At 47.8% G+C, this 16,125-nt stretch overlaps 2 protein-coding genes across 3 annotated transcripts; one reads left to right on the forward strand and one right to left on the reverse strand.

The window, feature by feature from the left end:
• Nucleotides 1-989: 989 nt before the first annotated feature.
• IDI2 (Methylthioribose-1-phosphate isomerase) lies at nucleotides 990-6,586 on the reverse strand. The gene is made up of 9 exons (NM_001111805.2): nucleotides 6,378-6,586; nucleotides 6,200-6,255; nucleotides 3,520-3,675; nucleotides 3,291-3,390; nucleotides 2,589-2,731; nucleotides 2,388-2,493; nucleotides 1,991-2,129; nucleotides 1,640-1,908; nucleotides 990-1,532 (listed from the first exon to the last, which is right to left on the reverse strand). The coding sequence occupies exons 1-9, from the start codon at nucleotides 6,441-6,443 to the stop codon at nucleotides 1,464-1,466; spliced, it is 1,104 nt and encodes a 367-aa protein (NP_001105275.2). The 5' UTR covers nucleotides 6,444-6,586; the 3' UTR covers nucleotides 990-1,463.
• Nucleotides 6,587-7,598: 1,012 nt separating this feature from the next.
• On the forward strand, nucleotides 7,599-8,407 carry LOC118476879 (uncharacterized). 2 transcript variants are annotated; one of them, XM_035967194.1, is made up of 2 exons: nucleotides 7,599-8,017; nucleotides 8,104-8,407. In XM_035967194.1, the coding sequence occupies exons 1-2, from the start codon at nucleotides 7,613-7,615 to the stop codon at nucleotides 8,230-8,232; spliced, it is 534 nt and encodes a 177-aa protein (XP_035823087.1). In that variant the 5' UTR covers nucleotides 7,599-7,612; the 3' UTR covers nucleotides 8,233-8,407. The 2 variants fall into 2 exon arrangements, with proteins under 2 accessions (XP_035823087.1, XP_035823088.1); XM_035967195.1 differs by having other exon boundaries at nucleotides 8,110-8,407.
• The last annotated feature ends 7,718 nt before the right edge of the window (nucleotides 8,408-16,125 follow it).

Consider the following 16,125-nt stretch of genomic DNA (forward strand, 5'->3'; position numbering starts at 1 on the left):
GCTACACTCCCCATTGTACACCTGGGCCCTCTCCTTACATCTATAAAAGGAAGGTCCAGGGCCCTCGTACGAGAAGGTGGCCACGCGAGAGGACGGGCTGACGGGTAGTCTCTCTCTCTCTCTCTCCCACTCCCTCGCGAGCACTTGTAACCCCCTACTGCAAGCGCATCCGCCCTGGGCGCAGGACAACACGAGCCGCGGTTCCCCTTATTGTTCCCCCTTGTGTTCCGTCTCACGCCGACCCATCTGGGCTGGGACACGCAGCGACAATTTACTCGTCGGTCTAGGGACCCCCCGGGGTCGAAACGCCGACAATATTCCACATGGCGTTGCTTAAGCCATTATGTGGAACCCCCTCTTCATGATTCTGTCGCCCGTCACCCATATAGGATGGTCGACATGCCCAAGTTAGAGCATGTGTTGCATGCCCAACTACGCCAGTGCACCTGACATATCCTTGTTAAGTTACTACCTAATGATGACACCACTTGTGAGCCACTTCAACAATTGAAGGACCTCTACCCTAATATTCAGCTCAAGGACAAGTTGTTCAAATAGGTGAGGAGACATGTTATGACCTATAGACAGTATCTCCTATGTGCATCAAAGTGAGAGGCCAATGTATGGGAAGCCCTAAGGATCGAGGTTAGAGACCGCACCAGGGGCCAAGGCAAAAGGCATCCCAAAGGCTAGGGCTAGAAGTGACCAGAGGAGTCTTGGGGGCCAAAACGCGAGTGGCTCGGGTGCTAAGGAGCGAGGTGCCCCATGGCATGAAGGGGCTCCAAGGACTAAAACAGTAAGGTGCCTCAACAAATCCGACCTAACATAAGAGATATCTAAGGGATTGTAATGCATGAGTCCAGATTAGAAAAGGAAATTGCTTGGAGATAAGATTGAGTTGATTAGAACATAGTTTTGAGTTATTAGAAAAAAGAGAGTTCAAATCTATAAGGATTTCTAGTCTAGTTCGCTTGAAAGTCAAATCCTCTAGGGACTATAAATATAGAGATAATGTATTATTTTGAAAGCAAGCAAGACAATCATCTTGCTTAGGGGGGGTTTAATTTCTAGAGACTAATTTTAATCCTTCCATTTTATTTTATTTTTTTTAGCCCCTAAATTATCAAACACGAAAACTAAAACTCTATTTTAGTTTCCATATTTAGCAATTTAGGAACTAAAATAAAATAAAATAAAGAGACTAAAAAATTAGTCTCTAGAAACAAAACATCCCTAGCCTCAGAGGTCATCTCCCACATCTCTTTTTCACTTGCCCACTCGTGTGAAAACACGGCTCATACGCGCCGCTATGGGTACACACCCTAGCGTCGATCTCCTATCCATAAAACTTACACCAAAATCCTATGAGGACATGACTTTATTATTGTGTATAATAGAGAAAACAGAATACAACAGTGTCGATCCAGACATTTGTCATTCAGAATGGAAGCCACGCTAGAGTATTATTTTGCGGGCAGAAGGAATCCTTTGATGTCGAAAGATCCATCAGCATCAGTTTTTGTGATCACACCCTACAAATCAATCAAAAAACCCCTAGTCAGCCCAAAACATATCAACAATGTTCTCTGCAAAATTGCTGATCATATAAAGAAACATTCGAGAAGGGGAGAGAAGATACCTTTTCTGTTATGATTGCAGTGATCAGATTTGCTGGAGTAACATCGAAAGCTGGGTTCCAGACTGATATACCGGATGCAGCAACTTGCTTTCCCAGACCACCTTCAGAGTTCAGCAACTCCTTTGGTGATCTTTCTTCTATGACTATCTCATCCCCAGATGGGAGGGAGAGATCAATGGAAGTTACCGGCGCTGACACATAGAACTGGACACTATGATGCTTCGCGGAGATGGCGAGGTTGTATGTGCCAATCTTGTTGGCTGTGTCACCTTGAAATTTCATAAAGGAAACAAATTTAACAGTAGGAATATTTAGTTATACATTGATCACAGAAATGATGTGGACATTTACCATTTGCTGCTATTCGATCAGCACCAACAATGACAGCCTGAACATGCCCTTGTTTCATCAACGCAGCAGCAGCAGAATCTGCTATCAGTGTTGCAGGTATTTTTTCATGAACTAACTCGAAAGCTGTAAGTCTGGATCCCTGTAAATTGACAGTAAATCAGCATGCATGTTACATCTCCATAAACAACACTCGATGTTTTTATCACAATAATCGAAGTTCAAGGTTGTAAGCAGTTGTCCGCTGTCGCTATTGGAATTTTGACTGAAACAATCTAGTCTTTTAATATCATGCCAGCGATGTAAAATAGCTGTAGCTAAATTCCACAAAGACAAAATAAAAGCTGGCATTTGACAAGCCAAGTCAAAAGTCCAATGCCAATACAAACAGAGTATCAACCTGGTTAAATGGACGAGTTTCGGTGCAAAAGGCCTTCTCTAAAACTCCCCCCGAATGAAGAGCGCGTATAACCCCAAGGGCAGTTCCATAACCAGCAGTTGCAAGACTGGATTAGAGAGAAAGCAATATAAAGTAAAACTACATAAGGATCTGAGCATCACACATGGATAAAAAAGTGATACAACTCGATTTAAAAATTACCTGCCAGTATTACAATGGGTTAGAACAGATATCTTTTTTGAATTTGCAAGCTGCCTTTGAAGAAATACAGCTCCATGTGAGCCAATAGCTTTATTATCTGCCACATCATCAACAAGCATCGTCTCTGCGGCCTCAATGTAGACCTTATCGATCAAAGGGAATATATAACAGGTTAGCAAGAGGTACAATTTGTCCACCTAAATCAAAGAAGTTTTCCCCTCATCATCAAAGAGAGTCATCTAAGCAGCACATCATTCTAGAATAACATGGTGAAGCTGGAATTAGCACAAACTATCTTCAGTTGCTGTAAAAAGGTTCAAACTTAAGTAGTCAAACATATGACATATAGATGCACAGTGTATGTGTATCAATATTCGAACCAAACTTCAGAAGAACGAATAATATGAGGTTTACTCTACGGTTTAGTGTAAAAGCTTGAGGCCTTGAGGGACAATTTGAAGTGCGGCGGCTGCAAAAAGTGTTAATTCAACAGAAGTAATTTCTGGTTTCATGTTGGTATCATCTCAATCAGTCACTTCATCAGGTTGGTTAATTCCATATTTATATTCAGAAAATCAATGTTGCAGGACACATTATATACGAATGTAAATTCACACAGACATAGTTTATTCATAATTATTCTGTATCCTTTTGTTTTTAATTGAAAGCAGAGAATGTTTTTTGGGGGGTCAAGGTTAGCACCTGAAAGATAGACTTGGAATCTTTTGCAGTTTCAGCTGCCTTTGATACCAAAGTTTGGAGCTTTGTTGCAGCATCAGATAGGTTCACTGCAGTTGGTCGGCTGATGCAGAAACAAATAATTAGGTTACATATGCATGACTACAAATATACTACTCATCAAAATGATAACATGAACAGATACCAAACTTATTGTACGCATAAATAAAAAAAATAGTTGAACTTTGCTTACCTGGATACAAGGTATTCCAATTTCTTTGAAACAAAAGAAGCTGCTTCTTCAGGCGTACCAATAAAATCTAAATCAGAAACTTCAACGGCTAATGCTAGTGCCGCTGCTATGGCTATTGCTGGAGCACCACGGACAACCATGTCTCTTATTGCATTCCTGGGTAATATTTAGGGGTCAGTATAAAACAAGCATTATCCAGTGGTATTTATAACTAGTTACATTTCAATGGTTGCAGTAGGCCTATCACCATGGGAGCATATAACACAATTGCTGGAAATTATGTGATTGTTTTTTCTTCTCTAGTGTGATCAAGGTCAATCCAGAATACCGAAATTTCTACTGATCACAGATTCAATATGAATATATGATAGCCTTGTACACCTCTATTGATGAAATTACCAAAAAAAAAATGCCACTGTTTTACTTGAACACAAAAGTAAGCCACTGTGATAACCACAAAGCAGCAAAATCTGCTTTAGATTTAAGCAACACGAAGAAAATTAACAGTTATCACAAGCCCCACCAAATCAATTAGAAATGTATACAAATCAATTGAACAAAAGAAGTAACAGTTTAAAACAAACAAATAAAAAGGATCCTGTCCTACTTGATCTTTAGAGTTCCAATAACTGCTAAAATTAAAGCCTGCATAACATAAACTATTTACAGGTCTGAGAGGTTGTTTTGAGGTTGTGAAGAGGATATGCTCTGTATGCTGCAAACTGTAAGCTGGTGTCCCCAGCTAACTCTTGTTTGTGCTTTCAATTAGGTAGGACCAAGGTCTTCGGTATAAAAAAACCATCTACATGTATGATAAAAACATCTAGAGGGAAGAAGGCCTTCTGCCTCTGCTGTGATGGTGGAGAAGGACAGGAAACTCGCCACTCCGTACCCTATCATACCATAGGGGAAACTATGGTGCATGGCACCTGCATACAAGGACGCATCCTGGTGCTCCAGGGACGACATGCGGGTGAAGAGACTGGCAAGCTACGTAGCAATGTCCGCTAGGGCTTTCACGATGGCGTCAACAGCCGATGGTGGTGGAATCAGTGTCTGCTTCTCAGTCATTGTCACCACAACTCCAATACTAGATTGATAGGATTTGGGATCCTACTGTGGCTGTGTAGCTTGTATAGGCAGGAGATCGATGGTCGGGACGTGTACCCCTAACGGCAGACAGGAGCCATGGTCACACACAGGGAGCAGACGAGCAAGAGAGAGACGTGAGAAATGACCCTTGAGACCAGACAAGATAATTACCTTGCTTAATTAGTTTGATGCATCCCCTCTCCTTATATAGAGAGGCTTACTTGACCCTGATCCTTATTTTTATAAATACCTCCTAACAAGAATAAATGATAATCCTATGCAAAGTATCTAAGGCACTTCGCCCCTAACTGCCCATGTGACCTAACCATTAGCGTGGTTCAGACGTCTATAGGTGACGTTGGTCATAACACATGTACTAAGGCTATGGCCAGCAAATCGTGCAAAACACGGTTTTGCATGTAAACTGCACTATTTACAGAGTGGAGTTTGAAATGAGTGATGTGGATGAGTAAGCTGCTGGAGATAGTCTAAGATGTCTAGTTCAACTGGTGCTCTTGTTCTTACTATTTTGGGGACAATTGTTTTTGGAATACCCCACGTAGCTGCCACTAGGTTTAGTTATCACAATTTATTACAACACCAAACATGTGCAGATATTCTTTTGAGTAGAGAAGAACCCCAAAACCCCCATCTTCCCTCCTCTCATGCCCTACCCTTTTCCCTTCCACTCGTCAAATAACTAAAAGTTCACGGGAGCCACAACATACCTACAAAGATGTTCGGCTCTTCACGGGGCGGACAATAAGTTTGGTGGGAGTGCCCTGGATTTTACCACAATGCGCGTGGTCCGGAGCGACCGCACGAGCTCCGGCGAACAGGGAGAGCATCGCCGAGCGTGAGTATCCTTTGGCACAACCTATATGGAAACCACGACAGTTGTCTTGGGCTTTGACGAGGCAAACACGACATCCCCATGCCATGCCAGCCTCCTGCTCCACCAGAAGCGCGAAGACGCTGAGATAAAGCGCCGAGCGCCAGAAGTCCACCTCCCATATCATCTGCAAGCTGCAGCCTGCGGCATTGATGTCGCCATTCGGCCTGCTCGTGGACTCACAAGATGCCGCTGTGGCTAGCTAGACGCCGGGCTGCGGACGCTAGGCCATAGCGGCTGACGAGCAGTGGCGGTGTCAGACGCCTGGGATTGGAGCGGCGACGCTCGCGGCGCAACGCTCAAAACGACGGCCCAGTGGGCCGAGCCGTCCAGAGAGAGCCAGGTGATCGAGGGAGAAATTAAACGGGCCTTTTTCTTTGATCCGTTGGGCTACCTTGTATTGGGATCTGGGCCTACTCATCGACACACGGCACAGCCTTCACCTTTCTGGTCCAGTCCTCCCTCCTCTGTCGGCAGCTCGACAACGCCGCCTAGGCTGCCGCCGCAGCCACCGGTGGCTGGGGAAAAGAGAGGGGTGGGGTGGGGTGGGGCAGTGGCCCGTGGGTTCTCTGCTCCGGCGATAGTTGAGGCAGCTGCCCCACGCTGGCACGCTATCGTAGGAGGAGCTCCGCCTCCACGCACGCATGACAGTCAAGGACGAAGAGATGAATCGAGAAGAGAGAATCTCCGTCTCACCAGCCATCGGCGGAACTCTTGACGTCGATGTACTCCATCTCGAGCGGCAGCTTCCTCTGCGTCGAATTGAAACTAACTCAGAGTGAAAACCCCATCAAGAACTCCTATTTTCTTGGAATCAAACCCACAAAAACAACACATACCCACTTCACACCACAAGGGAAAGGAAAAGGCGCACCTGATCGAGGAGGCGGAGCGACCCACGGCTGTAAACGATGGACTGCAGCGCGTCGGATGCCGCCATTCTGGGCTGGCTTCTGGGAAGAGAACCGCCTGGATCGGGGGAAGGAAAAGTATAGGTTCGCGGGGATTTCAGGTGGCAGTGGGCAGTGGCACAGAGGGGGTTCGTAATAAGTGAGGTGCGCTGTGGCTTTGTTCGTTTGCCTCGGGATGGACGTGGCTAGGCTGGGCGAAGAAGAATGTCCCGCCACTTTGCGTTAAGGCCCTCGGTCAAATTTTATTTGCGCGTGCTCAGGGGAAGTTGACGGAACTGAACAGGGTCGGTGTGAGTGTGACGTGTTGCATGATAAATTTGCTAGAACGAATAAAAATCGAATTCCTTTTTTTTCAAAATGATGGAATTTCTTTGTACAGGAGAAACATGGAGTTTGGAATGTTTTAGAGGAAAATAAATATATATACATCATGCAACGGAAACATCATACGAATTAGTATCTCCATTTATTATTTAAAGCTGAACAGTACAAATTTACAATTACAAACATCAAATAAGAAAATTAAAGAGAGTATAAAGTAGTCTGTAGATGACGTGCAAACGGAGGCGGTAGGGAAGAGCAGGTTGTTTGACTTTCTACGAGATCATAGTTAATAGAAATGGCTTCGAGTTTGTGAATGAAGGGAAAATTCATGCCGTGCAAACAGAGGCGGCAGCATGAGTCATGCTATTCCACGCGTTCAATATGTGAGTATTTAGATGGCCGATGTGCAAAATGCGAACGGATCCAAAAGGTAGTGGAGAGAGGAATCTTTCTTTGATCACTTGAGCCATCACAGTGAAGAAATCGGCTTGCATTTGTTTATCTGCCCTGCATAAGTGAGCACGTGAAATCTCTTAGGCCCCGTTATCCTTGGAATTAAATTTTATTTTAATAATTATAATTTAGACCAAACTAATTAAGTTTATATATATATGTAATATATTTCTATATTATTCTAAATTATATGAGAGGGATAATTATATATTACATTTATGTTATAACGAAGTAAGTAAAAGAGTGTAAGTTGTGTATCGGAAAAATAGCATGTAAATCTATAGAATCAATCTTCATCTCTCACATCATGAATTTGAGATAGGCTTATATGATAACTTTGAAAAATAGTGGAATATCATATTCTAAAAAAATAGTCTATTCCATTAGTAAGATTCCAATTCCTTAAAATGAAAAGAAACAAATGGGATCTTATATCTCTTATATATACGAATCATGGGTTTGTTTCCTGCCCGTCATCGCGCCTCGTCACCAACAAATCTCGGTCATCGGAGCCTCGGCGATTAGCAAAAAAAGGCCTTGTGTTTCATCGAAATTGAACCCGACATCCAGGCGGCTCATTTACTTCATCCTTATCACCTCCGGTCTCCCTCCCTCCCACGGCCAGCGCCCCAGCTACCTCCCCTTCGGTTCTCGCCAGCCTCCACCTCTTCCAGTCTTCCTCCTCGCCTCTGGGTCCCGACGCCTTCCGCCGTCGACCAGAGCAGCACGCCTCTGCCTCGCCACCGTCGGGTCCCGCTGTCTCCAGCCACCGCCGCTCCACCTCCGCCACCTCATCACCGGGTCCCGTCGCCATCTGGTCACTGATGTGGGTTGTCCTACACCGCCCGGACATGCCCTTCTCCATTCTCCCTCCACCTCCGTCTGTTGACTGTCACCTCCATTCGCCTCAAGGTGCAGCGGCGTGGCGAGGAAGCGCGGGAGGAGTCGGTACGGCGGACGTGGAGGGCGCGGTCGCCTGGTCCGCAACAACCTGCATCCCGGGAGGCCACGAGAGAAGATAAGGTGAGGGAGAAGAAGTGAAATCCGGTCGTCATGCTGTTAGCCACGCCGTCGCATAGGGAGTGATCGATCGCAGTCGGAGTCGCAAGGAAGGGGAAAGGAGCAGCAGAGAGAAGATAAACGCGATACTGATAGTGTATTCGGTTATTCCATAAGCCTTACTATTCCTAGGGATGCCTATATCATTTTCGCGTAAGATGCTCAACCCATCATCTATTACACAGCCCACTCGGATCATCAAGCGGACGATGACATGCCTCACTCTGCGTCGTCAGTCTTCGTTCTTCTGATGGCTCTTGTCGTCGTCCAGCCCTTGCTGACTTTGCTCGATGCTGCAGTATCCCCTGGTTTCTCCTGTGTCATGGAGCTAACACCATTTTCGTCCCTTAGGTCCTAACATTCCCACCTTCTTAAGCGTCAGCTTGCCCCCCAGGCCGATGGAGAATTGTTGGTACCATCATGATTATACTCCATGGAATGTGCAAGTTCGTAATGCTGAATAGCAGTCCGCTATGAGCCCACAGGATTATTTCTTGTGATACTACTAATTTCTATCTCTACTATCCATTACGCTAAGGTAGTGTTTGGTTGAGGAGCCAAGTAGAACGGAGTCGTTCCATCCCTGATTCTAGGAACGGAGCCGCTCTGTTCTGTGTTTGGTAATCTGGAACGGAGCGGTTCTGTTTTTTGTTTGGTTGCAAAGTGAACGGAACGGAGCGTGACTGTGAGAGCGGGATTGGAACGAAGCGGCTCCGTTCCATTGATTTTTTGGAGCGGAATGGTTCCGGATCTGAGGAGAATATTCCCTAATTGGAGTCATTCCGTTCTAGTTACTTTGTAACCAAACAACAACAAAACTGGGACAGAACGGTTCCGTTCTACTTGGCTCTTCAACCAAACACTACCTAATAGTATAGACCACGCTACCGTGCCCCCGCCTCCCACTTCGTCTGTGCCCCTGCCTTCCCTCCCTCCTCGCGAACCCAGCTCGGAGCCTCATCTGGGACCACGTGTTGTGCACTCGTGCCCCCACCTCCCCCTCCGTGCACGCTAACAAACCCCCGCAATTGTCATGCCCTTGCCTCTCCCATCTGGGTCGTGCCCCTACCTTCCCTCCCTGTTCGCAACCCCGGTGGCCAGATCCACGTCCTCGTGGACACCGTCGGTGGAGAAGCTCTTGTGCCCCCCCATAGACCCTTCGCCCGGTGTCGCGGCGCCTAGATCCCATGCCCCACCCCACACCCTCAGTGATGATGACGAGCACACCGCACCCCCCCCCACCCCGGTGCGCACATAGAATGTCGATGGAGAAGCTCCCCCCCCCCCCCGATGCCCCACGAGAAGACAAGAACGTTGGCGTCTCGCCGCCGCCCCCAGCCCGATGCACAGATCAGCCACTGGTGGAGAAGTTCCCATCGGCGTCCCACGAGAGGACGAGATCGGTTGTCGGTGGAGATCGGTCGTCGGCCCTACTGTAACACCCTGAATTTGGGGTATAAAATTTCTTTCTTATTATCATCCAAATTCAGGTGTTACTCTTCTCTATCTCACTCTAGTTTCTACCTCTCTCTAGTTTTTCTCTCTCTCTTTCTCTTTTGGTTAGGGTTAGCTTAATTAGTGAGGGATTATTTATTTTATTTTTTGACAAAACATATGAGTCATGAAATGTTGCATCATGTTGAACCCCAAATATTCTTTGAATTGTTGCACATGTTTGATTTGGTTTGAATTTGAAACTTGATTTGAATTTGAATTGAAAACCCTAGAGAAAATAAATAGAAAAGCAAATAGAAATTCCCTGGAAAATAGAAAAGCCAATTCAGCCCAAGTCGGCGCCAACCCGCGCGCCCTCTCTCACTCTCTCCCTCGCTGCCCAATGGGCCAGGTTTGTCGGCGTCGTCCTCTCGCACGCGCGCCTGCTTCTCTCTCTCTCCCGCCAACCGCACCTGTCAGCTCGTCCCCAACCTCTCACCCACTATCCCTCGCTGTGGACGCGCCCACGACCGCGCAATCTCCGGCCACCTCCGCACGTCCCCGCCCCTTTTGAGCCCCGCGCCCTGCTCGCCCACCTCCCTCCCCCGCTCACTTGCACCCTCAACCGAAACTTCTCGCCCTCTCTCTCGCTCTGCGCGCACGACCAGAGAGCTCCGCCACCGCCCACCGTCGACTGTCGTCCGTTCTACAACCGTCGTCGAGCTCGCGCCCCGTTTGTTGCCTCGGTGAGTTCCGCCTTGCCATCAGCTACTCGAGACACCCTCTGGTTTGCCCTTCCCCTCTCTGGTTTTCCCGGCCCACGCTCACCGGAGTGTTTCTTGCGCAGCCAGAGCCCCGCCGCCGTCGATCCGAAGCTCCATCGCACCTCCGCCGTTCTCCAAGCCCCCCTGGAGTTTGCACTCGAGGTGAGCACCCTTCTCATGCCTTTATTTCGCCAAGTGTTGCCCTAGAGCCCGCGCAATTGCTCACCGGAGTTAGCTGCGCTGCCGCAGGACCTTTCCCACCGCGGTCTGCGTTCTCTGGCGCCCCCATGTCGATTCTGCGCCCACTGTCGTGTTCATTGTGTCGTAATGAACGTGTCTGACCCCTTCCCCAAGCCACTCGAGCTCTGTCGTGGCCACCCCCTCCCGTCTCCGGCGAGCCCTCGCCATGGGACCGAGCGGCGCCACCGCGTTAAGGTCTAGCCCCCATCCGTTAGATCTCGGGCGTCCGTCCGAGATCGGGCGGTTTAAACTTTAGCTGAACGGATCTAATCCCAGCCCTCCTATCTAGATCTGACCGTCCTTCTCCCCCCCTCACCCGCGCCCCTGCCACTGGGCCCGGCTGACCAGTCTGCCCTGGCTCGCTGACACCTCGTCCCCGCCTGTCCGTCACGTCCGCACGCCCGCACCCGCGCGTGCCCGCGCGATCTAATCTTGCCCGTTGATCTCTGATCCGATGGTCGAGATCACCCCGTACCCCTTCGCGTGTAAGTTTTACTTAAGAGACCCTCGAGTTTTAGAAAATTAACCCGCCGTCCTAAGTTCTAGCACGCAGGCCCCTGGTTTATTTTAAGTAGCCCCCTATGCTTTTGTTTAATCACAGAATTAGCCCTAATTTCATATTTTAAACTTCAAAACTTGTTTATTTCATATCTTTTTCATATAAACTCCAAATTTAGTGGTTCAAATTGCAAAATGTTCATGAAATTATTCTCTGCCCAAATAAATTATGTTCATCTATAGTCTGTACACTTTAATTTTACACCTAGAATACAAGATTAATGTATATGTTAATTTATTTATTTAATGAAATAAATAAAATGAAAGCCCTAGAAGTTAAAGTATATTTAATCTTGTGACATTAATGATATGCATTACATGAATTCATCTATGGTTTAACTTTTAGGTCTCAATAAAATGAATAGAATTAGGTTATGTAATTAATGACAACACTTAAAGAATAATGAGTTCCTAAATGAGATTTGTTCATCTTATAATTTAATCTCTTTCTTTGTTTAATTACTACTTTACCTTTTGGGATCCTCTTCGATTAGAAGAACTTTGGTTACTTTTATGATGACGATTAGTAATGATGGTTACACATTTGATCTCTCGTATTTCCTCTTGGAGGGAGTGCCTCTGGGTAATAACTGGGTTTATTACTAAAATTTGGCTCTACTTGTAGTAATAAAACTTGACCAACTAAAAGCAACCGCTTAACCTTAACTCCACATACAGCTAGTCCACTTTTAGCCAAACGGGATATTTGCTGAGTACGTTGATGTGTACTCACCCTTGCTTTACAAACCACCCCACCATAGGTTGTTCCCACTGTACTCAGTGCTCAGGAGGAGATGTTGGCAACATAGAGGACTTTGAGGAGTTCTAGGACTACGATGAGTTCTAGTTTATTTTTAGTGGCAACCCCAGTCAGCTGCCTATGTAGGCTTATTTTCTACATTTCGTTTTCTGCACTTCGATATTAATGTTGAACACTATGGCAATGTATTAGACTCTGTGGATGTCTTGGACATCTTAATGTAATCAAAGTACCTTTCCGTTATTTACTTTAAGCATTGTGTGATGATGTCCAATTATGTAATCGCTGTGTACGTGAGTTTCTGATCCTGGCACGTACATGGTTCGCATTCGGTTTACCTTCCAAAACCGGATGTGACATAAGTGCTATCAAAGCCCTTGCTGACTGTAGGACTGCTAGCCTAAACTAGAATGGTCACCCTAAGGACTATAGACATCCACTCTTACCTTGATCTTTAGAGTCATTTCAAAAGTTTTGTCTCACTTTTCTTTCTATTTACTTTTTGGTCTTATAGTTCTACTCTCACTCTTGTGCTTACGATGTTTTGTAGATGGCTTGTATTAGGTGCACTGCACGTAAGTCTGTGATCCCCTTTTTGCCTTCTTGCCTAGCGGAGCGTCCACTATGTCGCACGGTGCCAGGTCAGTCCAGCCACCTGGAGAGACTGCATCGTCGCCTGCATGAGGAGCAGGAGCGCCGACGCCAGGAGCAGGAGCAGGACAAGGAGCAGCAGGACTCTTCCCCCTCGCCTCAGTAGGAGGTGGAGTCTGGGAAGTCGCCTTCCCCTGCACCTCAACCAGAGATGACCCCTTCACCACCATAGGGCATCCCGGCTGCTGGAGGAGACCCTGACGAAGATGGAGACGACGATGATGCCGGTGGCAGTTCGAGCCACGGCACGGAGCTCTCAGAGGAGTCAAAGCCGGAGGGATGGATCGCTAGACCCATCACTCACGACGCCGCTCGCGGGTGTCACTTCCACGACGCTCTCGACACCCTATTGCATCGGGCCTTCGACCGATACACTTGGTCCATCGAGTATCGTTGTGTAGTCTACCAGCATCGTCGCGGGTTATACCCGGACTAGTGGGAGGCTACTTGCTTGGTGCGCCGTCTGGACGATGATCTCCAGGGTGCAGAGGCCTTCTCAGAGCACTATTCTATTACTGAGAGGGATACCGGCGAGGCAGCCATGCAAGATGCAGCACGACAGGCATTTTTCAGCATTGACCTGAAGTACTACCCTCACCGTTCGACCGACAGTGCTGGAGGTGTGATTGTCTCACCCGTTGGTGAAGGCAATCCGAGGCTGAACAGCATGGTCAACCTGGCCGTCGTGCTCAACACTAAGCTGGACCACACCCTTGACGAGTTGGGCAAGGTTCGGGCGGAGGTTGCGGAATTGCGTGCTGAGTGCGCAGCACGCCACTATCTGGATGGTGGTTCTCTCGCCCCTGTCGGGATTCAGCACCCTTACCATTCACCGCCCCGTGGTCGCTTCGATTATGGTATCCCAGACTGCAGGACCCGGATAGATTTGGATCCATAGATCAACGGAGTCGGAGTCTGTAATAATGCTTAGTTCAGTGTCTTAGTCTAGTCAGTCTTAGTTAGAGTTAGTTTGCTTATCGTATGTTGAAATGCTTGTCATGATGAACATGTAATGAAGTTGGATCTTTGTAATGATTGTCATCAAGGTGTGGGTATCCCTTGCAACTTGGTGTAGTTATTAATATAGTCGGTTATTTAGTTGGGTAATCCATTTATTTCCACTTTCCTCTTTATCTGAGAAGCTGTCAGTGAAGATGATCATTTGTTCAGTGCTATGAAGATTTCCTTATATCTTTTCTTATGCTGAAAGACTGCAGAGTCAGATCTGATGTGTGTGTGTGGTTTCTACAGATGTCTGAGAACAGGCGCAGAGGTGCAAGGCGTGCTCAGCCAGAACAGCAGGCACCCTAAGAGGATGCAGCCCAACAGCAGCAGTTGCCACCGCCACCCCCGATGACAGTTGAGCAGATGTTCATGATGCAAACTCAGGCAGTCCAAGCCATTGGTCAGACACTAGCAGCAATGCAGCAGGTGTAGCAGCAGCCACCCCCACCTTAGCCTCCAGTGCAAGTCCAGATGCCATAGGTGCCCAGAGACAAGCGGGCAGAATTCATGAGGGGCCATCCCATGTCTTTGCCCACTCTGATGATCCCATGGACGCTGAAGATTGGTTGCGTACCGTGGAACGTGAGTTGCACACTGCTCAGTGCAACAATCCTGAGAAGGTGTTATATGGTCCTCGACAGCTAAGGGAAGCAGCACAGTCTTGGTGGGAGTCTTACCTCGCCACTCATGCCAACCCTGAAGCCATCACCTGTGAGGAGTTTAGGGATAACTTCCGTCGCTACCATATGCCTGAGGGACTGATGATAGTGAGGAAGGAGGAGTTTCTCGCCTTGAAGCAAGGTCCCCTATCTGTCAGTGAGTACAGGGACAAGTTTCTGCAGATATCACATTATGCCCCAAAAGATGTCAACACGGATGCCAAGAGGCAGTACCGCTTCCTGAGAGGATTGGTTGATCCCCTCCACTACCAGCTGATGAATCACACTTTCCCTACCTTCCAACATTTGATTGACAGGGCAATCATGACTGAAAGGAAGTGTCGGGAGATGGAGGACAGGAACGCAAGATCGATGGATCTCAGGTTGGGAGTAGCAGTCATCCCTGCTACTCAGGCAACCCACCCCAGCAATTTAGGCAAGGTCACCCTCAAGGTCACCAACATCAGCGTCAAAACCAGCATCATCACCAGTACCAGAGGCAATTTCCTCAGCAGCAACAGCAGCAGTACCGTCAGAACACCCAACCTGGAGGAAATCAGTACCAACGTCAGAATAACTAGGCAGCTCGCCTTCCTGCCCCAGCACCCAACCAGAATGGCCAAGCAGCTCCAGCGCAAGTAAGAGGTCTTGCATGCTTCTACTATGGAGAACAAAATCACTGGGCGAAGAACTGTCCAAAGAAAGCAGCTCAGCAGCCGCCAGCAGTCAATGCCCCAGCAAGACAAGGAGCACCACAGCAAGCACCAGGAGGCCGTGGTCAGGCCTACAATCGTGGAAAGGTGAACCAACGGAAGCAAGAGGACGTCAGCAAGGACTTAACAGCTCCGACAGTTGTCCCTCCGCCAGGCTCCAGCACTCCTCCGACGGCCACGACATCACGCCAGCTGGGTGCCAAAATCTCTCCGGCTGCCACGACGGCATGTACTTAGGGCGCTAGCTCTCCTCCGCTAGACATGTAGCACTCTGCTACACCCCCCATTGTACACCTGGATCCTCTCCTTACGCCTATAAAAGGAAGGACCAGGGCCCTCTTAGAGAGGGTTGGCCGCGCGGGGACAAGGACGAGACAGGCGCTCGCGTGAGGCCGCTCGCTCCCTCTCCTGCGTGGACGCTTGTAACCCCCTACTGCAAGCGCATCCGACCTGGGCGCGGGACGAACACGAAGGCCGCGGGATTTCCACCTCTCTCACGCCCATCTCTGGCCACCTCACTTCCCCCCTTCGCGCTCGGCCTCGCGTCGACCCATCTGGGCTGGGGCACGCGGCGACATTCACTCGTCGGCTTAGGGACCCCCCGGTCTCGAAACGCCGACAATTAGTTTTAAATTTGATTTAATTTATGTGCTGGGTCGCACGCTTCGTCACGCGACGATCCATTTTAAAATGCAAATTTATTAGTGAAAGTTGCCTAGAGGGGGGTGAATAGGCAAGTTAAAACTTTTTCAACAAAAACTAGAAGCAAACTGGGTAAAACTGGATTGATCTCGAAATTCACCCAGTTAACTTTGGAAATGAGATGTTCTAAATGATCCACAGGGTTCAAAGTAGTAGATCTGAGAAGGGCACTTCTCAAAATCCACACACCAAAAAGATATAAACAAATCTTTCACGGAATGGTGAGAGAACGAAGAACACAAACAAACACAATGAGCAAGAACACAAGAGACACAAGTTTTATCCCGAGGTTCGGTCACACCACCAAGGTGCCCTACTTCCTCGTTGAGGCGCCCACAAAGAGCCGGGTCTCTTTCAACCATAATCCTCCCTTTGCCGACCACAAAGGT

This window comes from Zea mays, chromosome 4, assembly GCF_902167145.1.
Source record: "Zea mays cultivar B73 chromosome 4, Zm-B73-REFERENCE-NAM-5.0, whole genome shotgun sequence".
In the NCBI taxonomy this organism is placed as follows: Eukaryota; Viridiplantae; Streptophyta; class Magnoliopsida; order Poales; family Poaceae; genus Zea; species Zea mays.